This window comes from Maylandia zebra, linkage group LG14 (genome assembly GCF_041146795.1).
Source record: "Maylandia zebra isolate NMK-2024a linkage group LG14, Mzebra_GT3a, whole genome shotgun sequence".
NCBI classification, from domain to species: domain Eukaryota; kingdom Metazoa; phylum Chordata; class Actinopteri; order Cichliformes; family Cichlidae; genus Maylandia; species Maylandia zebra.
In genome coordinates, this window is record NC_135180.1 from 18,096,847 (window position 1) to 18,117,837 (window position 20,991).

At 40.3% G+C, this 20,991-nt stretch overlaps 1 protein-coding gene across 2 annotated transcripts in view; it reads left to right on the forward strand.

Moving 5' to 3' along the window:
• grm5b (glutamate receptor, metabotropic 5b) overlaps nucleotides 1–20,991 on the forward strand; it is a 93,054-nt gene that overhangs the window by 47,114 nt on the left and 24,949 nt on the right. For both annotated transcript variants that reach the window (XM_076892389.1, XM_076892390.1), the window contains exon 7: nucleotides 20,171–20,406. In XM_076892389.1, the coding sequence (XP_076748504.1) occupies nucleotides 20,171–20,406 (236 nt within the window). The remainder of the gene's footprint in view (nucleotides 1–20,170; nucleotides 20,407–20,991) is intronic.

Below are 20,991 nucleotides of genomic sequence, written 5' to 3' on the forward strand. Positions count from 1 at the left end.
TGCCATGTCATCAGAAAGTGCAAAAACTGAGACCCCAAAAGCCTGCTTAAATAAAAACTAGCAACTGAGACTGTTGTTACAAATAACACTGTTTTTATTAATACTGTAAACCAAATGCCCAAAGCAATACCGAGTCTAGGACTACACAGTATATGACAATTCTGCAACTACATTTTTATAAACTTCCTTAAGCACAGTGAAACACTATTTAATTATCATTGTAAGCCAATCAGTCATATCCATCACATTTTTTTACATGGCAAAAAGTGCAGCTAAACCTCTAAAGAGAATTGCAGGAGATATCAATAAAAACAAATGAAACAATAATGATAGCTTTTAATAATACTAAAAACACACATTTGACAGACACTGACATCTGGAAAAGTGTTAGAAATACATAATTTGCTTCTGCAATCCTCTTTCTACTCCCACGGAAGTAATCCAGATTCTTATCAATGTAGCACGGCGCTTTTATATGGGAACTGCCATCCTCATTCTCAAGGGAGTCAATTGCTGCCATTTTGTTATAGTGGTGTGTTAGAGATACATACGAAATGGTCTTTGACATCTTTGTGGTTTGGTACCCAATAATGACACCAAGCTCCTATCATCTGGAAGCTTTTTCAGCAGCCTTTGGAATCACACAAGTTAATGTGCTATCTGTGAATCCAAACCAGATATTTTCCTAATCCTTACAAAGTAGTTTTGGTACCTCAACCAAAACCAAACAGTGGGTGAAAGTGGAGGTGAAATGGTGAAAAGTAACCAAAAACAAAGTTAAACAAAGTGCAAAACCAAGCTCCCAAATGCGACATAGATCACAGTAACCTGGCAGAGAAACTCCACTAAATTGCTGCCATTCTGTTTTTTTGTTGCTCTTTAAAGCAGCGCTGTTAGCTCACATTCTCCAGTATTGCCACAGTTGGTGTCTTAAGGCACCAGTGACAAAGGACACCTTTTCTCCAGGATGCCAGCGGCTTTTGACAGAATTGCAGTATTTGACACCCTTGGATAAAAAAGCATTGGCACTAAAAAAGCCAGAGAATGGCCCAGAGGCTAGTTCTCACACAACAGCAACACCAGCACTATACACAAAGAAACTGGCACTGGTCTTAACTTCTAGTTAAGAGTGGCACTTATTCATTTAACTAATAAAAATTCATAAACATGCACAAACACCATGGACATTATCTGGTTTTCTGTAAACTGGCTGCAGAAAAACATTGCTACCCAGAGACCAGACTTCTTAAATATTCATAATTAGGATATGAAGGATAAGCAGTTTACTCTACTCTGTTCAATACAAACAGGGCAGAGACTTAAGTAAACTGTGCACATGGATATCTGCATAAGCATACATACATAAACAATCTATGTTTGTTTGCACACTTACAGTTAGCTATTGATATTTTGCAGACACATGACTGCTAACCATGCAACATTAACATTATTGCTAAAGTTAAGTCACACAGGCCTACAGACTGGTCAGTGAGCCCCCTTTTTTCCTACTAACCCACCTGTTACAAGGAAAAAATGAGTTTCCCCTAACCAGATGGGCAAAAACCTCCTTATGATTGTTTTGGACACTAGCATATTGCTGTGTTTGCCCATAGCTTGCATGGAAGTGATGGACTTGTATAGAAATACTGCGGAAAGTTGATTGTGGCTCAGAGTCCCAACTTTTGCATACAGCCCAAATGATTACCATCTCCGCTTTCTGTTTTACTTGGCCTGCTCAGCTAGGAGTTAGCAAATATATGCCGACAAACATGAAAAACTACACACAACTGTAGAAGTCTCCAGTGTGAGCAATCAACTACCAGGAAATCAGTTGAGCAATATACAGATTTCCGTAGCAACCAGTGGTGTCATGTCCAATATGGTGGACAAATCTTGAGCAATGTCTGCACGACCTTATATAAGAAACCTCAACATTTTCAGTTTAATAATTTTTCATTATTAGGTTTGTCAGCATTGTCAAATTGTTCAAAATGCTGGTTCAAATTTGCAAAAATGGCCAACTTCTATGAAATAAGGAAACAAAGAGGAGAGCACTGGTTATGGCATGGGGTACCAATGAAATGGGAGAAAGTCATTAAAATCCACAGTAGTGCAGCTAATTTACTGTAGATCCATCTGGTAATCTCTCCCTTCCCCTCTCTTTTTCTTTGATACACACACACATATGTGCACACAAAGACACACACACACACACACACACACACACACACACACACACACACACACGATTCTGTGGGCGATAAGCTGGATGTCTCGTTACTGGGCATTAGCTGCACCTCTCCTCACTAATCCCTGCTGTCAAGCAGACAGACTGGTTGTGTATGTGTGTGAGCGCGTGCAGGCCCAACCAGTATAATTATCACCATCGTGTAAAGCAGCAAAAACTCTGACTACTGCGTCTAAGCCACAGGCCCATCATTAGGCTACACAAGATTGTCTGTTAATGGCCGTGTGTCCTCATGTGTGCAGGAAGGAGTGTGCATTTTTAGAAACTTGCAACCTCTCTTGCAGAGTGTACCTTAAATGTCGGTGTCTCAAATAAAGAACCACATTTAATAAATATTAACAAAATGAATGGGTATTGTATGTTAGACTGCTTTTATTTTTCAATGTAGTTAAATGTTATAATCCAGAAAAAATGGCATGTAAATCTAAGTCAATGTTCATGTTATACTCACAAGTCATATGTGCATTAAATTCCCTCAAATGGAGTGTTGTATTACTACTGTCTTTTACAATTTAACACTATTTCAATGCAAAGTCACTTCACGGTATGGTCTCTGGCTGGGCAATTGCTGTTAAAAGTCAGTTAAATTCCTTGGATTTTGCACAGATATCTTTAACGTAGAGCTGGAGACCTGGAGGGAGTGCTGAGGAATAAGAGAAAATGATAGAGAGGAGTTTGGAAGAGCAGAGACGGAAAGGGGATGAGAGAGCCAAAGACCAAAAGGCCACCATGGTGATAAAGATAAGCAGAAATAAGAAAGACGGAGAGGTGGGGAGGTGGGGGGAGTAATGTTACCTTGGTGGTGTATTACCTCAGCAGGTGATATTACAATGTCTGCGGTGCTGAATATGAGAGATGACACTTTTATGTGTGAAGCAATAAAAAGTGATGAGGTGAGACCAGGAGGAATAGGCAGAATATACAGCCTCTGTTTTTCCTCTATCTCTTTCACCCTGACACCATTCCCATATTTCTCGCTCCCTCCTTCTCCTTCTCTCTCTTTCCACCCTGCTCTAATTCCCAGGGACCCAAATTCTGCTGTTGTGTCAAAGTTGCTGAAGTCTGAAAGTCCTTTTGTCTTTAGTGCAGTGTTACGGGGTCACTGCAATGGCAAGATTGGTCAACTCATCACATATAGATGCTTTTTCAGAACTCTTGCTGTCACATTTGAATGCACTTTTTCAGGATGTGGGGTTTATTTTTAGAAGGCCTTACTCAAACCAAAATCTTCTTCTGAACCTTAATAAAAAGTAATTTGCAAGCAAAAACAAAGGAAATCAGACAACCTATGGCTTGCCACCTCCGCCTTTCCTGCCTCCCATGAAGACTTTGTTCCTAAAACAGGAATGCTGGTTTTCGGTATCCATGCTGGCAGAGAAACTCTACTGCCACTGCCTCTTCCTTGTACAGTGTTTAAAGCAGCACTCTTAGCTAATGTTATCCAGTACCACTGCTGCAGGTGCATCAGAACGCAAACACCAAAGGGCATCTTTGTATTTCTTTGATAGCTTCTCAAAAAATTGCAGCATTCGATGTCCAGGGATGAGACTCTCTCCACTGCACAACTAGGGATGGGTAAACGGTAGTAACCAAACTGAAAAGCAGCGCACATTTCGGTGCTTTTTTTTCGGTGCTTTTTTTTCCTGAGATGTCATACACTTTGGATTTTAGCCAATTATTTTACCTTTCCAAGGACAGTAGGCGGGCCCAGGTACGTAAATTCTTTTAGAGCAGAGCTGCAGATTAAAAATGCCCAAGGCAAAGCGGTCAAAGTCTGGCTGTACTTCACAGCAAAAGATGCAAACTCAGCACCCTGCAACAAGTGCTTTAAGGTGATACTGTGCAAAGGAGGTAACTCCTCGAATCTGATGAAACACCTGGCGACCCATAGCGTTTTTTTAAAAGCTGAAAAATGCACCGTATTTGATAGCTTGCTGCGAGACCTCACACCGAGCACATCTACTGCGGGTGTGGTGCCTGTTATCGGACCCGGAGTTAGCAACATCCCCCAAGAACCCGAAGAGGAGAGTCCTGGCCCCTAGTCCTGCCAGTGTAGCAGAAATGATGACGGATGATGATGATGGCAGTAGCACCCGTTCTTCTCTGCGTGAGTAGCTTAATGTTGTCCGTGTGTAATTTACGTTGAGTAGGCTAACCACATTATTAAATTAATGCGTGTAAGGTGAACTAGCAAACACCGTCGTAGTTACATGCGGCTGTCTTCTTGTTTGATGGCAGATACTCCCTTCACCCTGGCAAAAAAGACTAAAATGACCAAAGAAAAAGTGGAAAACAGCTAAACATGAGAGGTTTTTGGACAGAGTTTGTGTTTTTTCCATTGATTAAGCACTGCTTCCAGCCTAGAGTGATACCATATATGCCCTATAGCTGCAGAAAAGGCTAACATTGTTATCTGTTTTACAAAAAAGCAAATGAGAGGTTTTTGGACAAAGTTTGTGTTCTCCATTCTTTAAGCACCGGTTGAACCACCGTTTAAGCACAGTTTAAGCACTGGTACCGGTTTGGCACCGGTATCGGATAAAACCTAAACCATACCTATCCCTATGCACAACTCGACTGTTTTCACCTCAAACATTACTGCTCTTCTTCTTCATAACCTTGCAAAGCACACACTTATCCACCTTACAGAATGCTGCTAGCTCCTTTTTGATCCTCTTTTCCCTCCACTCATTCTAGCTCTTCCCTAGAGATCATATCTGTGTCACTTTATCCCCCCACCTCTCTCTTGTTCTCTTTCTCAGCTCAGTGGATTTTATTTTTTCACGCCTTCTGGTATTTCAATCATCGGTCTCATTCTCTCTGGTTTGCTGTTTATTGCTCCCTTGTACTTATTTTCCACGTTTTATCTTCTCTGATAAAGTTTGGCAAACAATACCGATTGACAAACAAGAAGTAGGTGATCATCCCAAATACTGAGATTTCCAAAAGTCTTTTTCACTCCTAGTTTCATGCATGCACACCTTTCACAGCAGATGAGATTTTTAGTGAACCGGTGACTATGTACATCTCTTGACCAACTGTGTGTGTGTGTGTGTGTGTGTGTGTGTATTGCTCTCACACCTGACTGCATCCAGACAAAGACCACAGCTGGAGGGGAATAATTTCTGTTATCTGCACTCATCCATTTTCTAACCTACCTTGTACTCTCATTCTGTATCTGTCTCCGTTCATGGCAATGCTCAATTGCAAGTTATTTTCACTCTTTGCACCTATTTTCACTGGATGTTTTTTTCTTTTATATGTTTTTCTTCAGTGTTTCAGTTACTAGAGCAAAGAAAGGAAAAGATTCTTCTTCTTCTTCTCCTCCTCCTTCTTCCTTCCATTTTTGTTCACATCCAAAGTTATAGCAGCGTATTGTACTTAAAATCTTTCAGTTAGAACATGGTATTTCATATTTAGTTGGAAACTTGCTTGCTAACTTCCTCTCTTTTTCATGGATTCCTGGACTTTAAACTTAATTGCAACACTGGGGAGAGAACAGCCACACTGATCATTTTAATGAAACTGAAAGAATCTATACCAAGTCTAAGTGGAGCCTGAGTTTGTTTAATTTTGGGAAGTGAACCAGCCTTTGGACCCAGCAATAGATAATGAAGTCAGACTTAAACTAGCAGGATGAATTACAGTTAAAATCTGTACATATGTGGACAGAGACCACAGTTGAATCCAGATTTAAATATTCAAATTGTAATTATGATGATGTGTTGGTCCTTACACACACACACACACACACACACACACACACACACACACACACACACACACACACACACACACACACACACACACACTGTACTTAATTTCAAGAGTTCAGCAGAATATTTCTAAGAATTTAGGGCATTAGTAGAGTCATAATTTAAATAAAACTAAAATGAAGAAATTAAAGTAGGTATATAGAATGTCTGCCAGTATTTAAACTGAAGTACATTGTCTACTTAAATTTGTATTTGCACTCTGCAGCACAGTTAAAGTGAAGTAAATTAAATCAAAGCAAATTTGAGAAACCTTTTGTTATAATCACACAACAAAAGAGCTTGGTGGTGTTTCTGTTATTATTATTTTTGAGTGTAAATGCAAATGTGAGCTGTCATTTGAATTTTGTTTTTTCATGTTTATTCTGCACACATTTGTTGCATTAGATGGTTTGAGATTTAGTTGTCACCGGGGATACACTGATCAAAAATACACAAACTCGTAGTGGTGGATTTTGTGTGGTGCAGCAGTGGTTTGACCTTGTGTGCTGGGTTTTCGCAACACGATCAAAACATTTCTTCCTAATTGCGTGTTGTTTTATTTCTAAGGACAGCAACTCGGTGACAAACAGTATTGGAGTAAGTTTCAATAGGTCCAGATGGTCAGTGGTATTGTGGACGTTAACATGCTGGAAAATGGATGATACTGTCGTACTGCAGTAACAGATTTAAACATTCATTTTTCTCCATTATGAAAGTGCTTTTGGTTTGTTTCATCACTTCTCCTTCTGTCCAAATGACCTTCTCTGAGCTATAGTGGCTGCAGTGTGTCAGTCCAGAATGAATGAGAGTGAGCCAAATGGGCTGTCTGAACATCACTTTCAGGTTTTTTGTTTTTCTCTTTTCCTCTGTAAAAGCAACAATTGAGGCGTTATATGTCCAGGTTGTCTGTCTCCATGTCTCGTTCTCATGAACACAGTCTTACTTGAATGCATGGAGGGAATATGTTGCTGTGTCACACATCAAATCAAGGGAAAAATAATGTTGCAAAAATCTATATGCCTTTGGTGCTTTGTAGATATCAAAGGTAACTAATTATACACTGTCAATAACATAATATATAAAGCTGTGACCATTGTCTGCAAATGCAAATGGAGTCTATATATTTTTCTTTTGTTTATGAATATGAATCTTTTGTGCATGTGCTTGTATCTGTATCAGGCATTACTTAATTGCTTCTTCTAGAAAAATATTGGGAATAATCTCTCAATTTAAGTTTTATTCTTGTAAAAAAAAATACAAATGCTATCAACTGAGAGAGTAGAATAAAATGGAAATGTGAGAAAAATAAATAAATTGTAGTGCTACAGTATAAGATTAGGATAAGTTGAAAGTCCACATGTAGTAAAAAAGGCAAACAGGAAAAGATGAGAGGCAAAAGAGTGTCAAAGAAACAGAGACAGAGGGTAATGAAGTGTGGCATCAATAGATGAGTAAAAGTGAACCTGCTGCCAAGATAAGCAGGTGTGTGTGTGTGTGTGTGTGTGTGTGTGTGTGTGTGTGTGTGTGTGTGTGTGTGTGTGTGCGTGTGCGTGTGTGTTATTGAATGATGGGCGTGTAAAGTGGTCCGATCAGTCTCAAAATTACACAGTTGGGCACACACATGGAGACTGGCCTCGCATCTTTCTCTTTGTCTCAAACACATAAACACACACACACACACGCGCTCAGACTTTAGCGCCGCTGTGTCTATGTGTGAGACAGTTCTGACATTTGGCTTAATGAGTTTTGCTGTTGTAACTGTGAACCTTGACCTCCGTTTGGCTGAGGCCATTAACAGATGAGCCGGCACAGCTCAGGAGTGGCTACCGCTTTCAGTTGAAGTCATCAGAAAGACCAGCCAAGGGACGTCATCTCCCCAGCGAACCCTGGGTGTACCCCAGGCTCTCCTCCAAGTGAGACGTGTCTGAAACACCTCATTTAGCAGGCATCCAGGAGCCAGCCTAGTCTGACTCCTGAACCACCTCTACTGGCTCTATTCAACATAGAGGAGCAGTGTTCCTCCTCTGAGCCCTTCGCAAATGACTGGACTTCTTGTCCCCTCTATAAGACAGAGTCTAAAATGGGAAGCTTATTGTTCTTTTCTTATTCTATCCATAGTGACCCAAAGTTTTTAGGTCAGGTTATTAATGTAGATTGATGAGTAAATTAGCAGCTTCACCTTCAGGCTAAGCTCTTTTTTTTCCTTTTTTTCTACAACACACCGGCACAGCGTCACTGAACCAATCTTTCTCTTTCCCCAGCCTTTTCCAAGCACATGCAGGCTTTGTTGGTTAAACTCCCATTCGACTCCATGCCTCTTTGTTTGTTTGCTTTCTTCTTATAAATCATACCAATAATAATGGTGGAGTCAAAACTATACCTCTGTGGGGAAATTACAGCTATCTTGCATCCGCTATTTAAGTCCTCACACTTAAAACTTGACGTGAGAGACATAGCTGCTACTTTTGTGATTTTCCTGTTTGGTTGAAAAGTCTCAGATTGCTGTGTGTACTGACAGAAATTGACACTTGTTGCTGTGTTATTGTGCATGGGGAGCCTTCAGCTACAATAGCAGCAGCATTTTGAAAAGATGAAGCGGCCAAATTCAGTGACTTGGATCCTTTTGACATCTGCCTTGTTTGTATTCTTACTTCAAAATTAGTGAATGTAAGGCTGTCGGATGTTGGACCACCAGCTTCCGTTTTACAATTACTTTCCAGTTGTAAGCATCTACAGTATCTAGGTGTAGTCACGTGCTCGACTTGTCTGTCCAGCTAATTAAAGCTGTCATATGTTGCTGGTGGACCACTGATGTGGGTGTGTTTCTGTCTTTATGCGTGTGTGCACTCTTTATGGTTGTAAGCAGCAGATGCTCATCTAGAATCTTTGCCAGGTTGCCATGGCAGCTAGAGAGTGGGTGGGTTGGGGTCGCGTAGCATGTTATTATTGAACTCAGACATTAATTACTAAAGTGACCTATTGGCAGCACAACCTCAGATCAGATTCAAGTATTTTGCCAAAGCAAAATCTCTGACCTTGTTTTCCTGAGCTAAACCAATTTTACTACAATGATTGGACTGATATCCAAATTTCTATATTAATAAAGTGAGACTGGGAATTAAATTCGGGCAAAACATCCACAGCTGTATCGTGACCAACTGCAACCACAACTGAAGTCAGGAAGAAACAATAGAATGGATGAATTTAAAGTTGTGGAATCACAAATGCTGTGTTCCATTTACTCATTTTAATTTGGATGAAGTGATTAACAAAGATATGTTTTGGGGTGCAATGATACAGCCAGGTAGCATTGCACCCCAAAACAATGATACCTGGCTGTATGATACCTGAAACAATAGTTTCAGCTTTAAACCTTTCCAGTTTCACCATATCTCAGTGAGTTTGTACAGTTGTACAGTCCCTACAGTTTAGTGTACGGCTGCTCGATTATGGCAAAAATGATAATCACGATTATTTTCACTGAAATTAAGATCTCGATTATTTGACGATATTTATTTAACAATAACAAAGTATTGAATAATGGCTTTAAAGATTGTCAAAATAATATAAAATAGTGTGCAAATACTGATAACAGTGCAAATGTTTGCAATATAAAAAATAAATGAAAAATGTAAACATCTATGTTTAGTTGCTCTGTGGTGCAGCTACGACACCGTAGCAAAGTTTACACACTATGTCTACTTGATCCACGTCTGACTCCACGAACCCATAATGTTTCCACACCACTGAAGTTGCTGAAGTGCATTCTTTCTTCAGCAGCCATTATCCTCTCCTCTCCAAATAACTTCTGCTTAGCTTTCCGAGCTTTCCTCTGGTCCTCTTAATTGTTGTGACGCATGTTCGAAACGCAGAGAGGTGCCCTCGATTTGCCACACAGAGCAGCGCGAGAGTAAAGCACGAGGGAGGTGCTTATAATCGGCTCAGTCATTTTTAATGATTGCTGAAAACCCAGATCGTAATTTAGATTAAAATTTGATTAATTGAGCAGCCCTAGTTTAGTGTAGAAGTTCATTCATCACACATGTTGTGTCATGCTACACTAAGCATTTCATTTCACCTTTCTGCTCTGGTGAAATCCTGTGACTTACACTCATGGCATCTTTGCTAATTATTATTGTCTGTTCGTAAATGCAAATATCAAATCAGCCAATCGTATCGCAGTAGCTCGGTGCTTGGGTAAAAACAATCCACTGAAGCTCCAAGTAAGCATTTCCTGCACATCTCTAGGATTTACAGAGAAACTGTCTGAAGAGAGTAAATATCTAGTGAGTGTCAGTTCTCTGAGTGAAAAAGCCTTGTTGAATTCAGAGGTCAGAGGAGAATAGCCAGACTGCTTTGAGCTGACAGGAAGGCAACGGTCTCTGAGATAACCACTTGTTACAGCCAAGGTATGCAGACAAACATTTCTGAGGGTCAAAGTTTGGCATAAACAGCATGAAAGCATCGACTCATCCTGCCATGTATCAACAGTTCAGGCTTCTGCTGGTTTAATAAAGTTTTGGATATTTTCTTGGCACAACCTGGACTCCTTAATACCAATTGATCACCATTTAAATGCCACAGTCTTATTGAGAATCATTGCTGATTATGTTCATTCTATTGTGATCACAGTGTAATCATGATGGCTGCTTCCAGCGGGATAAAATCCACCATGTCAGAGAGCTTAAATCATCTCAAACTGGGTGTTTTTAACATGAAAGTGAGTTTATTGTAATCAACTGGCCTCCACAGTCAAAAGATCTTAATCCAATAAGGAGATTCACATCATGCAAGTACAGCTGATTAATCTGTAGCAACTATGTGACGCTATCATGTGAATATGGAACGAAAGGAATCTTTCCAACACCCTGATGAATCTTTGAAGGCAAAAGGGATGCCATATCACAAAAGAACCATCTAAAATCTGTGATTACTAACCAGAAATTAATGACTATTGCTGTTTCGGGTGATTAATAGACATATGTGTATCTCAAATGACCTAATAAAGATAATGGTTCAGGATCAAAATGGGCCAGATCATCTTGTCTTTCTTGCACATCTTTTCACATCTAAAACTGAATTGAATTTAAAAGATAAGAATGGCTGAATTGAGAGAAATCAAGATGCAACAGATGGAGACAGCAAGTAGAAACAGGTTTTTTCTAGGTGCAAGGATTACATAATTGTTGATCGTGCGTGCTGTATTTCTCTGTAAATATCCATATGGAAAAGAAACACAAATAATTTAGAATGAACTATATTTAAATTGTCTCACGTAAACATTATGTGTTACGTTACTTTGTTTGTTTTGGGGTGTGAACCTCCTGGTCAGCTGAGCCCCCCTTGTTCTCAGTCTGCCTTCATGGGTTTTCTCTGGTTTCCATCCACAGTCAAAATCATGCAGAATAGGTTCTTTGATCATTCTTCATTGACTGTAGATGTGGATATGAGAGTGTGGTTGTCTGTTTCTCTTTGTGTTTGACCTGTAATAGACTGGCACCCTGTCTAGCATACTCTAGACAGGGTGTGTGTCCCTCTCTCCTGCTTTATGTCAGCTGAGAGACGGCTTCAAGTTGATCGATGGAAGGGTAAATTGCTTTTCCACATGAGACTATTTTCATAAGAATGATTGTTAGTGTGATGGCAAGGGGGAATACATTAAAAATTTTTATTTTCATTTGCTCATTGTGCTTGGTCCACCTGGAAGACCTCGCCTGGAACTTAAAGAGTTGGAAACGCCTGGCTTAGATAGATTTCATAACCAAGAAAGAGCCGACTGAAAATTAATAATAATTTGCAAATGAGTTCCAGTTTCTATTTATACTCTGAATGAACAGAATGGAAAGGCAATTGCCCCAGGCCTCTGTATGTAGGATTGGTTTTTAAAAGTTCTGCTTAAGGTGGTGCAGTGGCCTACAACACTGGCATACTGTACGGTTATGCAAATAGCATTTCCAATATTGGTAGAGATGGGGTGCCTGATGTTAATTGAATAGTGAATAGAAAAGTGTGTGTGCGTGTGCGTGTGTGCATACACTTAAAATCCAGTGTGCTTCTAATGAGACGCAAAGTACAGACGGCAGGTTGAGCGTGGGCTGGAAACCATGGCGACGGCCTTCGGCTCCTAGACATGTGGAGAGAGGCAGAGCGAGGATGTCATGTAAAACAGCCATTGTGATCAAAAATAGAGTGATTGATCAGCCTGATGTATGATACTACTGTTTACAATTACTGTGTTTTTACAGATACATCTACAGGTATGCACATAATCAGTTTTTACTCTTCACACACACACACACACACACACACACACACACACACACACACACATATATATATATATATATATATATATATATATATATATATATATATATATATATATATATATATATATATATATATATATATATATAAGATCCTGTGGGACTTCCAGATACAGACGGACAAAATGGTGGTGGCTAACCAACCGGACATAGTGGTGGTAGACAAACAGAAGAAGACGGCCGTAGTGATCGATGTAGCGGTTCCGAATGACAGCAATATCAGGAAGAAGGAACACGAGAAGCTGGAGAAATACCAAGGGCTCAGAGAAGAGCTCGAGAGGATGTGGAGGGTGAAGGTAACGGTGGTCCCCGTGGTAATCGGAGCACTAGGTGCGGTGACTCCCAAGCTAGGCGAGTGGCTCCAGCAGATCCCGGGAATAACATCGGAGATCTCTGTCCAGAAGAGCGCAGTCCTGGGAACAGCTAAGATACTGCGCAGGACCCTCAAGCTCCCAGGCCTCTGGTAGAGGACCCGAGCTTGAAGGATAAACCGCCCGCAGGGGCGTGCTGGGTGTTTTTTTTTTTTATATATGTGTGTGTGTGTATATGTATATATATATATATATATATATATATATATATATATATATATATATATATATATATATATATATATATATATGTGTGTGTGTATATATATATATATATGTGTGTGTGTATATATATATATATATGTGTGTGTGTATATATATATATATATATATATATATATATATATATATATATATATATATATATATGTGTGTGTGTATATATATGAATGATCTATTGGGGCTGGGGTCTATCACACCAGGCAAGACCCCAGGTGCAGGCTGTGTAAAGATGCTCCAGAGATAATCCAGCACATAACAGCAGGGTGCAAGATGCTAGCAGGCAAGGCATACATGGAACGCCATAACCAAGTGGCTGGCATAGTGTACAGGAACATCTGTGCCGAATATAACCTGGAAGTGCCGATGTCAAAATGGGAGCTGCCCCCAAGGGTGATGGAGAATGGCCGAGCTAAGATCCTGTGGGACTTCCAGATACAGACGGACAAAATGGTGGTTTCTAACCAACCAGACATAGTGGTGGTAGACAAACAGAAGAAGACGGCCGTAGTGATCGATGTAGCGGTTCCGAATGACAGCAACATCAGGAAGAAGGAACACGAGAAGCTGGAGAAATACCAAGGGCTCAGAGAAGAGCTCCAGAGGATGTGGAGGGTGAAGGTGACGGTGGTCCCCGTGGTAATCGGAGCACTAGGTGCTGTGACTCCCAAACTAGGCGAGTGGCTCCAGCAGATCCCGGGAAAAACATCGGAGATCTCTGTCCAGAAGAGCGCAGTCCTGGGAACAGCTAAGATACTGCGCAGGACCCTCAAGCTCCCAGGCCTCTGGTAGAGGACTGGAAGCTTGAAGGATAAACCGCCCACAGGGGCGAGTGGGGAATTTTATATATATATATATATATATACTGTATATTTATTAGTGGTGCAATGGATCAAAAATCTCACGTTCGGATCGGATCACGGTTTTAACTCACAGATCGGATCAATTTTCGGATCAGCAAAAAAAAAGAAAAAAAGACAACATTTTAACATTTACTTATTAACTTATTTAAGTCTTTTTAGCCTATTAAAAACATTCAACTCAAGACTCATTCCACGCAATTATATAAAAACAAATTAAGGCGCAATATAGGGCAGTACAGGGCTTTGTATCTACCACTCCGCTGTGATATAACGAGTGGTCACAGTCCCGTGGCTTTCCGCTGACCTGGAGGTCCATTTGTAGTTGGGCAACAGAAGATGCCTGGGACAGTTCAGCCATAACTTTAAACTTTTCCTGCTCATACATGCCTGGGTACAATCTTGTCACTGAAGTGGATGCGGAACGAGATATCATAGCGTGGCTCAAGCACGTTCATCACAGTTTAAACCCCTTGTTTTGCACAACGGAATACGGCCTCCCGTCTGCAGCTAAACACCCAGTAGCTTTTGTAATAGCTTTAGCCCAGTCGGACTGGGCAGCAAAGGGCTGCTTAAATGCCGCAAACTCCTCTGCTCCTCCACTTGGGCCGCTAGCGCTGGCCATAACTATCGCTTGACAGACTGACCACGCACACCATAGACATACTTTTTTTCCTTCTTTTTCGAATCTTCGGATCACGTGCGTGCCGAACCGTGGAGTAGGATCAGTTTTGGATTATGGATCAACTGTGATCCGTTGCACCACTAATATATATATTTAACTATCTGTCTATCTGTCTGTCTGTCAGACACAGACAGACAGACAGACTTGTGACGTCACCTGTACAGTTGCATATCGCAAGTGCATCCTTGTGTTTTTGTTCAAAACTGTAGGCTTTAATCATTTTTTGGCAAGAAAGTAAAGAGTACAAAGCTTCTTTAAATACATAGTGATGACAAACCTCACACACCTTTGGTGGTTTTGTGATTGGAAGCATGCAGCTTGCCTGTTGTGCTCTCACAAATGAGGTGGGAACTGAAATGAATCAATTACCATACATTAGCAGTGGGTGTGCTGGAAACTAGTGTCAGTCATCGCATATCACACCAACTTCTCTCATGCTTTGTAGAACAGTGTGGTCCATGCAATGAATCGCTGGCACTTTGTACCTGAACAAAGTGAGTTCACTCTGTTAAAGGATCCTAATATCCTTGTTGAAGATGTGCAGGTTTGCTTCTTAGCATGCTGCAGCTCCTTAGTAATCAGGAATCCACAAATATTTAGCAGACTGTGAGTAATTTGTATTTGAAACATTCAGATTAACACATTAATTATATGTAGGTGCTGTACAGTCATTTAAAAAAGACCTATTTCTAGCATGTCCTTGTCCTTGACAACAACGTTACAGTTTGCAGTGTGAAAAAGAACCAAGATTCCACCCGACTGTGCCTCCGCCTACAGCCTACTTTGATACAAACAAGTCACCAAGATACCAAACAGGCAGTGTTACAAAAGTATCACTGCACCACAGCAAAATTGAACGTGACACATCTCACATGTAAGGCACCTTAAAGCAGTCTAATGCAGGCTCTGTATGTGAACTCAGTCCTTTATTAATAGTCCCTACTTTCAGATTAAAAAATGCTACTTAATAAATAATTAGCTAAGTGATATTGCATATTGTTTAAAGAAACAACAGTTTGCACATGAGCACAACAGTGAACTGCACGTGTGAACAGCCGTAAAATGTTTCAGTGAAAAACTAAAAATAGGAATCTGGCATTTGGATGAAAATGTGTTATTTGTGGAGACAACTTCCATTTTCCAAAATGTGTGGGAGTCATCTAGCCATCTGAGAAACTATTATTTTATTTATACAAGACAGAGAACAGAGCAAATATCATTTGCAGCAATTGTACTGGAGAGCTCACAAAACATATTGCTTTCTGAAGGGCCCAATTAGAAGTTTGTTGATAAATCACTGCAGATCTTTGTTTTCTGTTTTTCCTCTGCAGTCATTAGTGTGAGTGTGAAGCCAAAAGTTGGGCTGGTAGAGCAATGAAAGGCTGGAAAAGTTGTGTTATCCTATTATTAACACGCGAGCAATGTGATTGAGTATTGGGTATGTAAAAGGACATTCATGAGGAAAGAATGAGTTTAGCAGTTTCAGGATAAAGTGTGATGCAAAACAGCAAAGAAATTTAAGGGTTTTCATGAATTACAGTATTCAAAATTCATATTTGAAATTCAGAACAGAACTCAGCACTGCGTTAAACCAAACAAGTTCACTCGTCAAAATAGTTGAAAGCAAGCAAACTTTTCATTTTACATTTTAGTTTTCCTCATTTTGGTGCTAGCAGATGCTAGAGCACATTTGCAGTAAACCATAGGAGTATGGAAAGCCAGAGATTTTCCATTTTTGTTTTGTAATACATGGAGAATGTGGACGGGTATTTTCTGGGCCAAATTAAAAGAAAAAAAAAGTTGTCATCTGGATGGCACCATACTTTGCCCCAAATCCTGGATTTATCATTCAGCATTAATGGGTGTGCTACCCATGCCGAGGGGCATTAATGCACCCCCCATACAATCATGAATGCTGCTTTAAAAATTTTCTTGCTTATAAATATGGGGTGTATAAAAGAGAATCATCTGATTTCAGCGATTTAATCCCACAGCTGAAGCACGTCCTCTTAGAAATAGGGGATTTGTGAGTTTCACGTGGTTGGCGGTAGGTAGCATAACAAGAACAGTGGCTGCACTGAAACTAGACATGCTACCAAAAGCATAGGGGAAGTTTGACTAGCTATCATGTCTGGATACATGCTGTGCACTCGGAGGGGGAGACATTGAGTATTTGTGAGCATTGTAAGTTTTGTACGCAAAAACCTTTAAAATACATACTTAATTATAATTAACCACAAGTTTCCATGTCCATTACTTAACATTGGAGGATGATTAATGGAAGAGTGTGCATGTTGCAAAATTTTTTTGGGGAGCTGCAGGTGTGACCTGGAAAGTTACCAAAGTGGTGGCAAGTTAAAGAAGGAAAGGAGGAAAGTATAATTGCTAAACATGAAGAATAATGAGAGAAATGTGCCTGTGTATTAACAAGTAATTATGTATTGAAAGTATGGGCGTTATCTATGGAAAGAAAAGTAAGAAAATGAAGTCGGTGAGGCAAAAAAGGCATAAAAAAGAGAGAGTGAGAGGCACATAATTACAGATGGCTGCAGTGGAATGTGACAGAGCCGGAGAATAAAAAAGAACAGGATAGAAAAGCAGAGCAAAGGGGCTCAAGGGAAAGCTGAAGGTGAGGCGATAATGAGAGGAGGCAAGAAAAAAAAGACAGATGAGGGGAAAAAAAACCTGTGTCAGAGAAAAAAGGAGAAACCCATTGATGAGATGAGGATTAGATGGTGCTGATTAATGATCATTGATTGTTTACCTCGGCATGTCTCTTTCTACTTCTGTGATTTCACTCGCCTGCCTGTCAGTCTCTTCTTTCTTTCTTTCTTTCTTTTTCTTTCTTTCTTTCTTTCTTTCTTTCTTTCTTTCTTTCTTTCTTTCTTTCTTTCTTTCTTTCTTTCTTGCTTGCTTGCTTGCTTGCTTGCTTTGGAACCTGCTGTGTGTCATAATGTCAGTACAACACTATGTTAAACAAAGTCCAGGAGGAAAAATCTCACATAAATATCCCAAATCCTTTCATTTCATGCCGCAGGGGAGCTGTTCATCGATCCCTCATCCTCTGCATGGCACCATAGACAAACATTTACTGCAGTCAGCGGCCAAAATTCAGCTCCACTGACTTTCACTTTTTATGGAGTTATTTTAAAGACACATGATCTCAAATCGAGTTAAAATGTGATGTTTACAACAATCTGGTATGAAATTGGTAGATATTCCATGGCTGGTTATTCTGTGTGTCACTGGAAGTTTGATTCATTTATTTATTCATTTATTTTGTTAAATGAAACCCATAACACCATATTTCAATGAAAATGGACATCAAACAAACATCCATTGTTCTGGTTAATTTCATATAACCAAAATAATAACTAGAAGAGCTATAATAAAAGCATTAAAAGAGGTTAACAAGCTTTCCTCATAGAAGCACATCAACCCCCAGCCCTTTCATGCCAATAGAACACCACACATTGCACCCTTGTGCACTTATATTTGTAAGTTTAATGTAATGGATTGCAATCTAGAAATGTTTCTACCTTGATTTATAACAACAGCCACATGGCAGGAGGTGACAGCAACAACAGAGAGAATAAAAAAAAGGGGGAATGCGCTTGATGGCAGACAGACACTGCAAGGAATGCTGTTGGAGAAAATGAGTTTTGTTCTCCGGAGGCTCAGAGAGAGAAAAAAATAAGAAGGGAAGAATGAAGGAAGGAAGGAAGAAAGAAAGATCGTTGTCTTGCTTGAGGCCTTGTTGGGTGTAGTTGTGAAAGGACGAGAGAGGATTTGTCATTCACATCCACTTCTCTCTCTTTATCTTGCTCTCTCACACACACACAGACACACTCACTTTGCCATCTGTTCCTCCTTGAGGAACAGTAAACCCAAATCTCCTCCAAAAAATGCAAAATGCAGCGATATGTCTCCACAGTTTATGTATGTGCATTGTGAGGAAGTTATATTCGTCTTGCTGGTGTCTGACGAGGCATTGCTGCTGAGCTGCAGCCAAAATACTCCATTTGACCTAGATCGTCTCTGAGCCCGGCTGGCGTATGCATGCGTGTGTGTTTATGTGTCTGTGCATCCTAGTTCTGTCTATTTCTCAGCAATAAAATGACTTTTGGACATTGTCCATAATGATATAAGCTTTCCCTGCCTCCCTGTCATCTGTCTCTCTGATAATCGTTGGTTTTGTGCCAGCTTTCACGGCAGTTCTCTTTTTTTATTTCTGTTTCTCTGACTTTAGTTTGATTTCCCATCACTCTGTTTCAATTTTTTTTTCTTTTCTTCCATTCCTGCAAGGGAACTGGGAAACTTACAAAGTAAATGTCATCTACAGTGTCTGCGTGTGGATGTGCGAAAAAGGGTTTATTTGTTACAGTGACATAGTGCTGACCCTGTGCTTTACCTCTCAAGCTAAACCTGCAAACCCCTAAGTGTTTCCTGTATTTTGAGCTGTGAAGATATAATAAAACTCGAATGGCCCACTTTCCTCTGCGGTTGCTGTGAAAAGGTACCTTGGATTTTAAGCAAACCCAGACAATCCCACAATTTGACCCTTCTTCCCACCTTAGTGAAAGCGAGAAGAAGAATTTCCTCTTGACAGGAAGAGACCTTCAGCTGAACCACGCTCAGACATAAGCAGCCATTTACTGTGAACAGTCAGCGGAGAGAAGTTAGAGGCAATACAAAAACTGAAGGAGAGAGTAAACAAAATGAAATGATGCAGACTGAGTAGATGGGGCACATTTGGGAAGCTGACATAAGCTGTAAAAGACTGTACTGCAGTTTATTTGTTGGGATAACATCTGGTGAAGTCAAAAGCCTATAGTGGAGGAGTTTCTATGAGGATGTCAGTCATGGTTCTATTCGGCATTAAAAACACTGGAGCTTGGCGCCAGTTTAGCTCTGTGCACTAAAATGGTGGCCACATGCCGTACGGCTAAGAGCGGCCGGCCTGGGTTCGAGTCCAACCCACAGTCCTTTGCTGCATGTCTTCCCCCTCCTCTCTCTGCCCCTGCTTTCCTGGCCTCGCCTCACTGCGTCTGACAAATAAAGCTGAAAAAGGCCAAATAAATAAATAAATACGCAGGAGCTCAACTACGAGGGGAAATAAAGGACCAGTACAAGATTCATTAGAAGCTTCCTTGATAGCACATGTATATACAGTTAGATTTATACATTTTTGGGCAGTGAGACTTGCCTCTGTACACCACCACACTGGATTTTAAAATCAAACAATCAGGATGTAACTGTGCAGTGCAGAAATGGCCATTCTCTGTGTGATTTAATGGAATTAGATGACATGAAAAACTGTCCAAACTCCAAAGTGATCGTGGGAAATAACTCTGTGGTAGTATTGTGATAATATCAACTACTGACATTATTTTCATTTCTCCTAATATTTCTCCTGCAGTCTTGCATACTTGAGCTGCATTTTGGCTGTCTTGGCACAAAAAAAATGCACCAAATGTGGAGATACTGTACTCTACAAGAACTCCTCCTCTGCTTTTGTGCAGTATTGTGGTGTTCCTGCAGGGCCTTCTTGCTTGTCTGTTTTGATTTTGATGTTTGACGTTGGTCTTCTCTCATATTATTGACATCTGTTACCCAAAAATTAAATCCTGTTTGGATGTGAAAAAGTGGAGCACAGATAATTGGACTGAATTAATTCTAGTCATCATTTTATTTGTATCTCTGCAGTGATGGATGGGCGGACAGGTATGATGTGACAGATGGCTATGTTAAGGAAGCGGCCGGCGGGATTACCATCAAGCTCCAGTCGGCTGACGTGAAATGGTTTGATGAATACTACCTTAAACTTCGTCCTGAAAACAATCACAGAAACCCTTGGTTTCCAGAGTTCTGGCAGCATCGCTTTCAGTGTCGACTAAAAGGTCACACCCAGGAGAACAGCAAGTACAACCGCACCTGCAGCAGTAAGTACAGACAGAAATAGAAATACAGTCAAAAATAGACTGCCGTTATTGCACTTGAACATTTTTAATGGTAGAGTTACTATAGTTTACATTAGGTTTGTTATTGGTCAAGTCCCTTTACTCACATAAGGGATAACACCAGAAATTTACAGCTGTGCTTGAATACTGAAAGAAAAGAGAGGCTGTATTGTTGGCAGACAACATATATTGTTTTGAGTCTGCATAACAGGCCACAGTACCAATCTGCATTTCTTTTGATAGGTTTTTGTAATGGCTGCTGTTAATGCAAATAACAAACAAAGAGAATGTGTGAACACACAGTCACACACCTACACACAGACCACATGGATGCACAGAGCTTTCCGGTTCATCTGCAGCCATCTCGTGTGGCTGTGAGTGAACCCACCCTTTATTTTCAGCTTCTATCCGCCCCCATGTCTTTCTCTCTCTGTTCCTTTCCCCCCATTCATAGGCAAAACAGTGTGTGAGCGTAGCATCAAAGGGACCCGTGTCTCATGTATTCTAATGAAATGGGACATGAAATACAAATGAACAGGACACAGACAGAGACAGAAAGAAAATGAG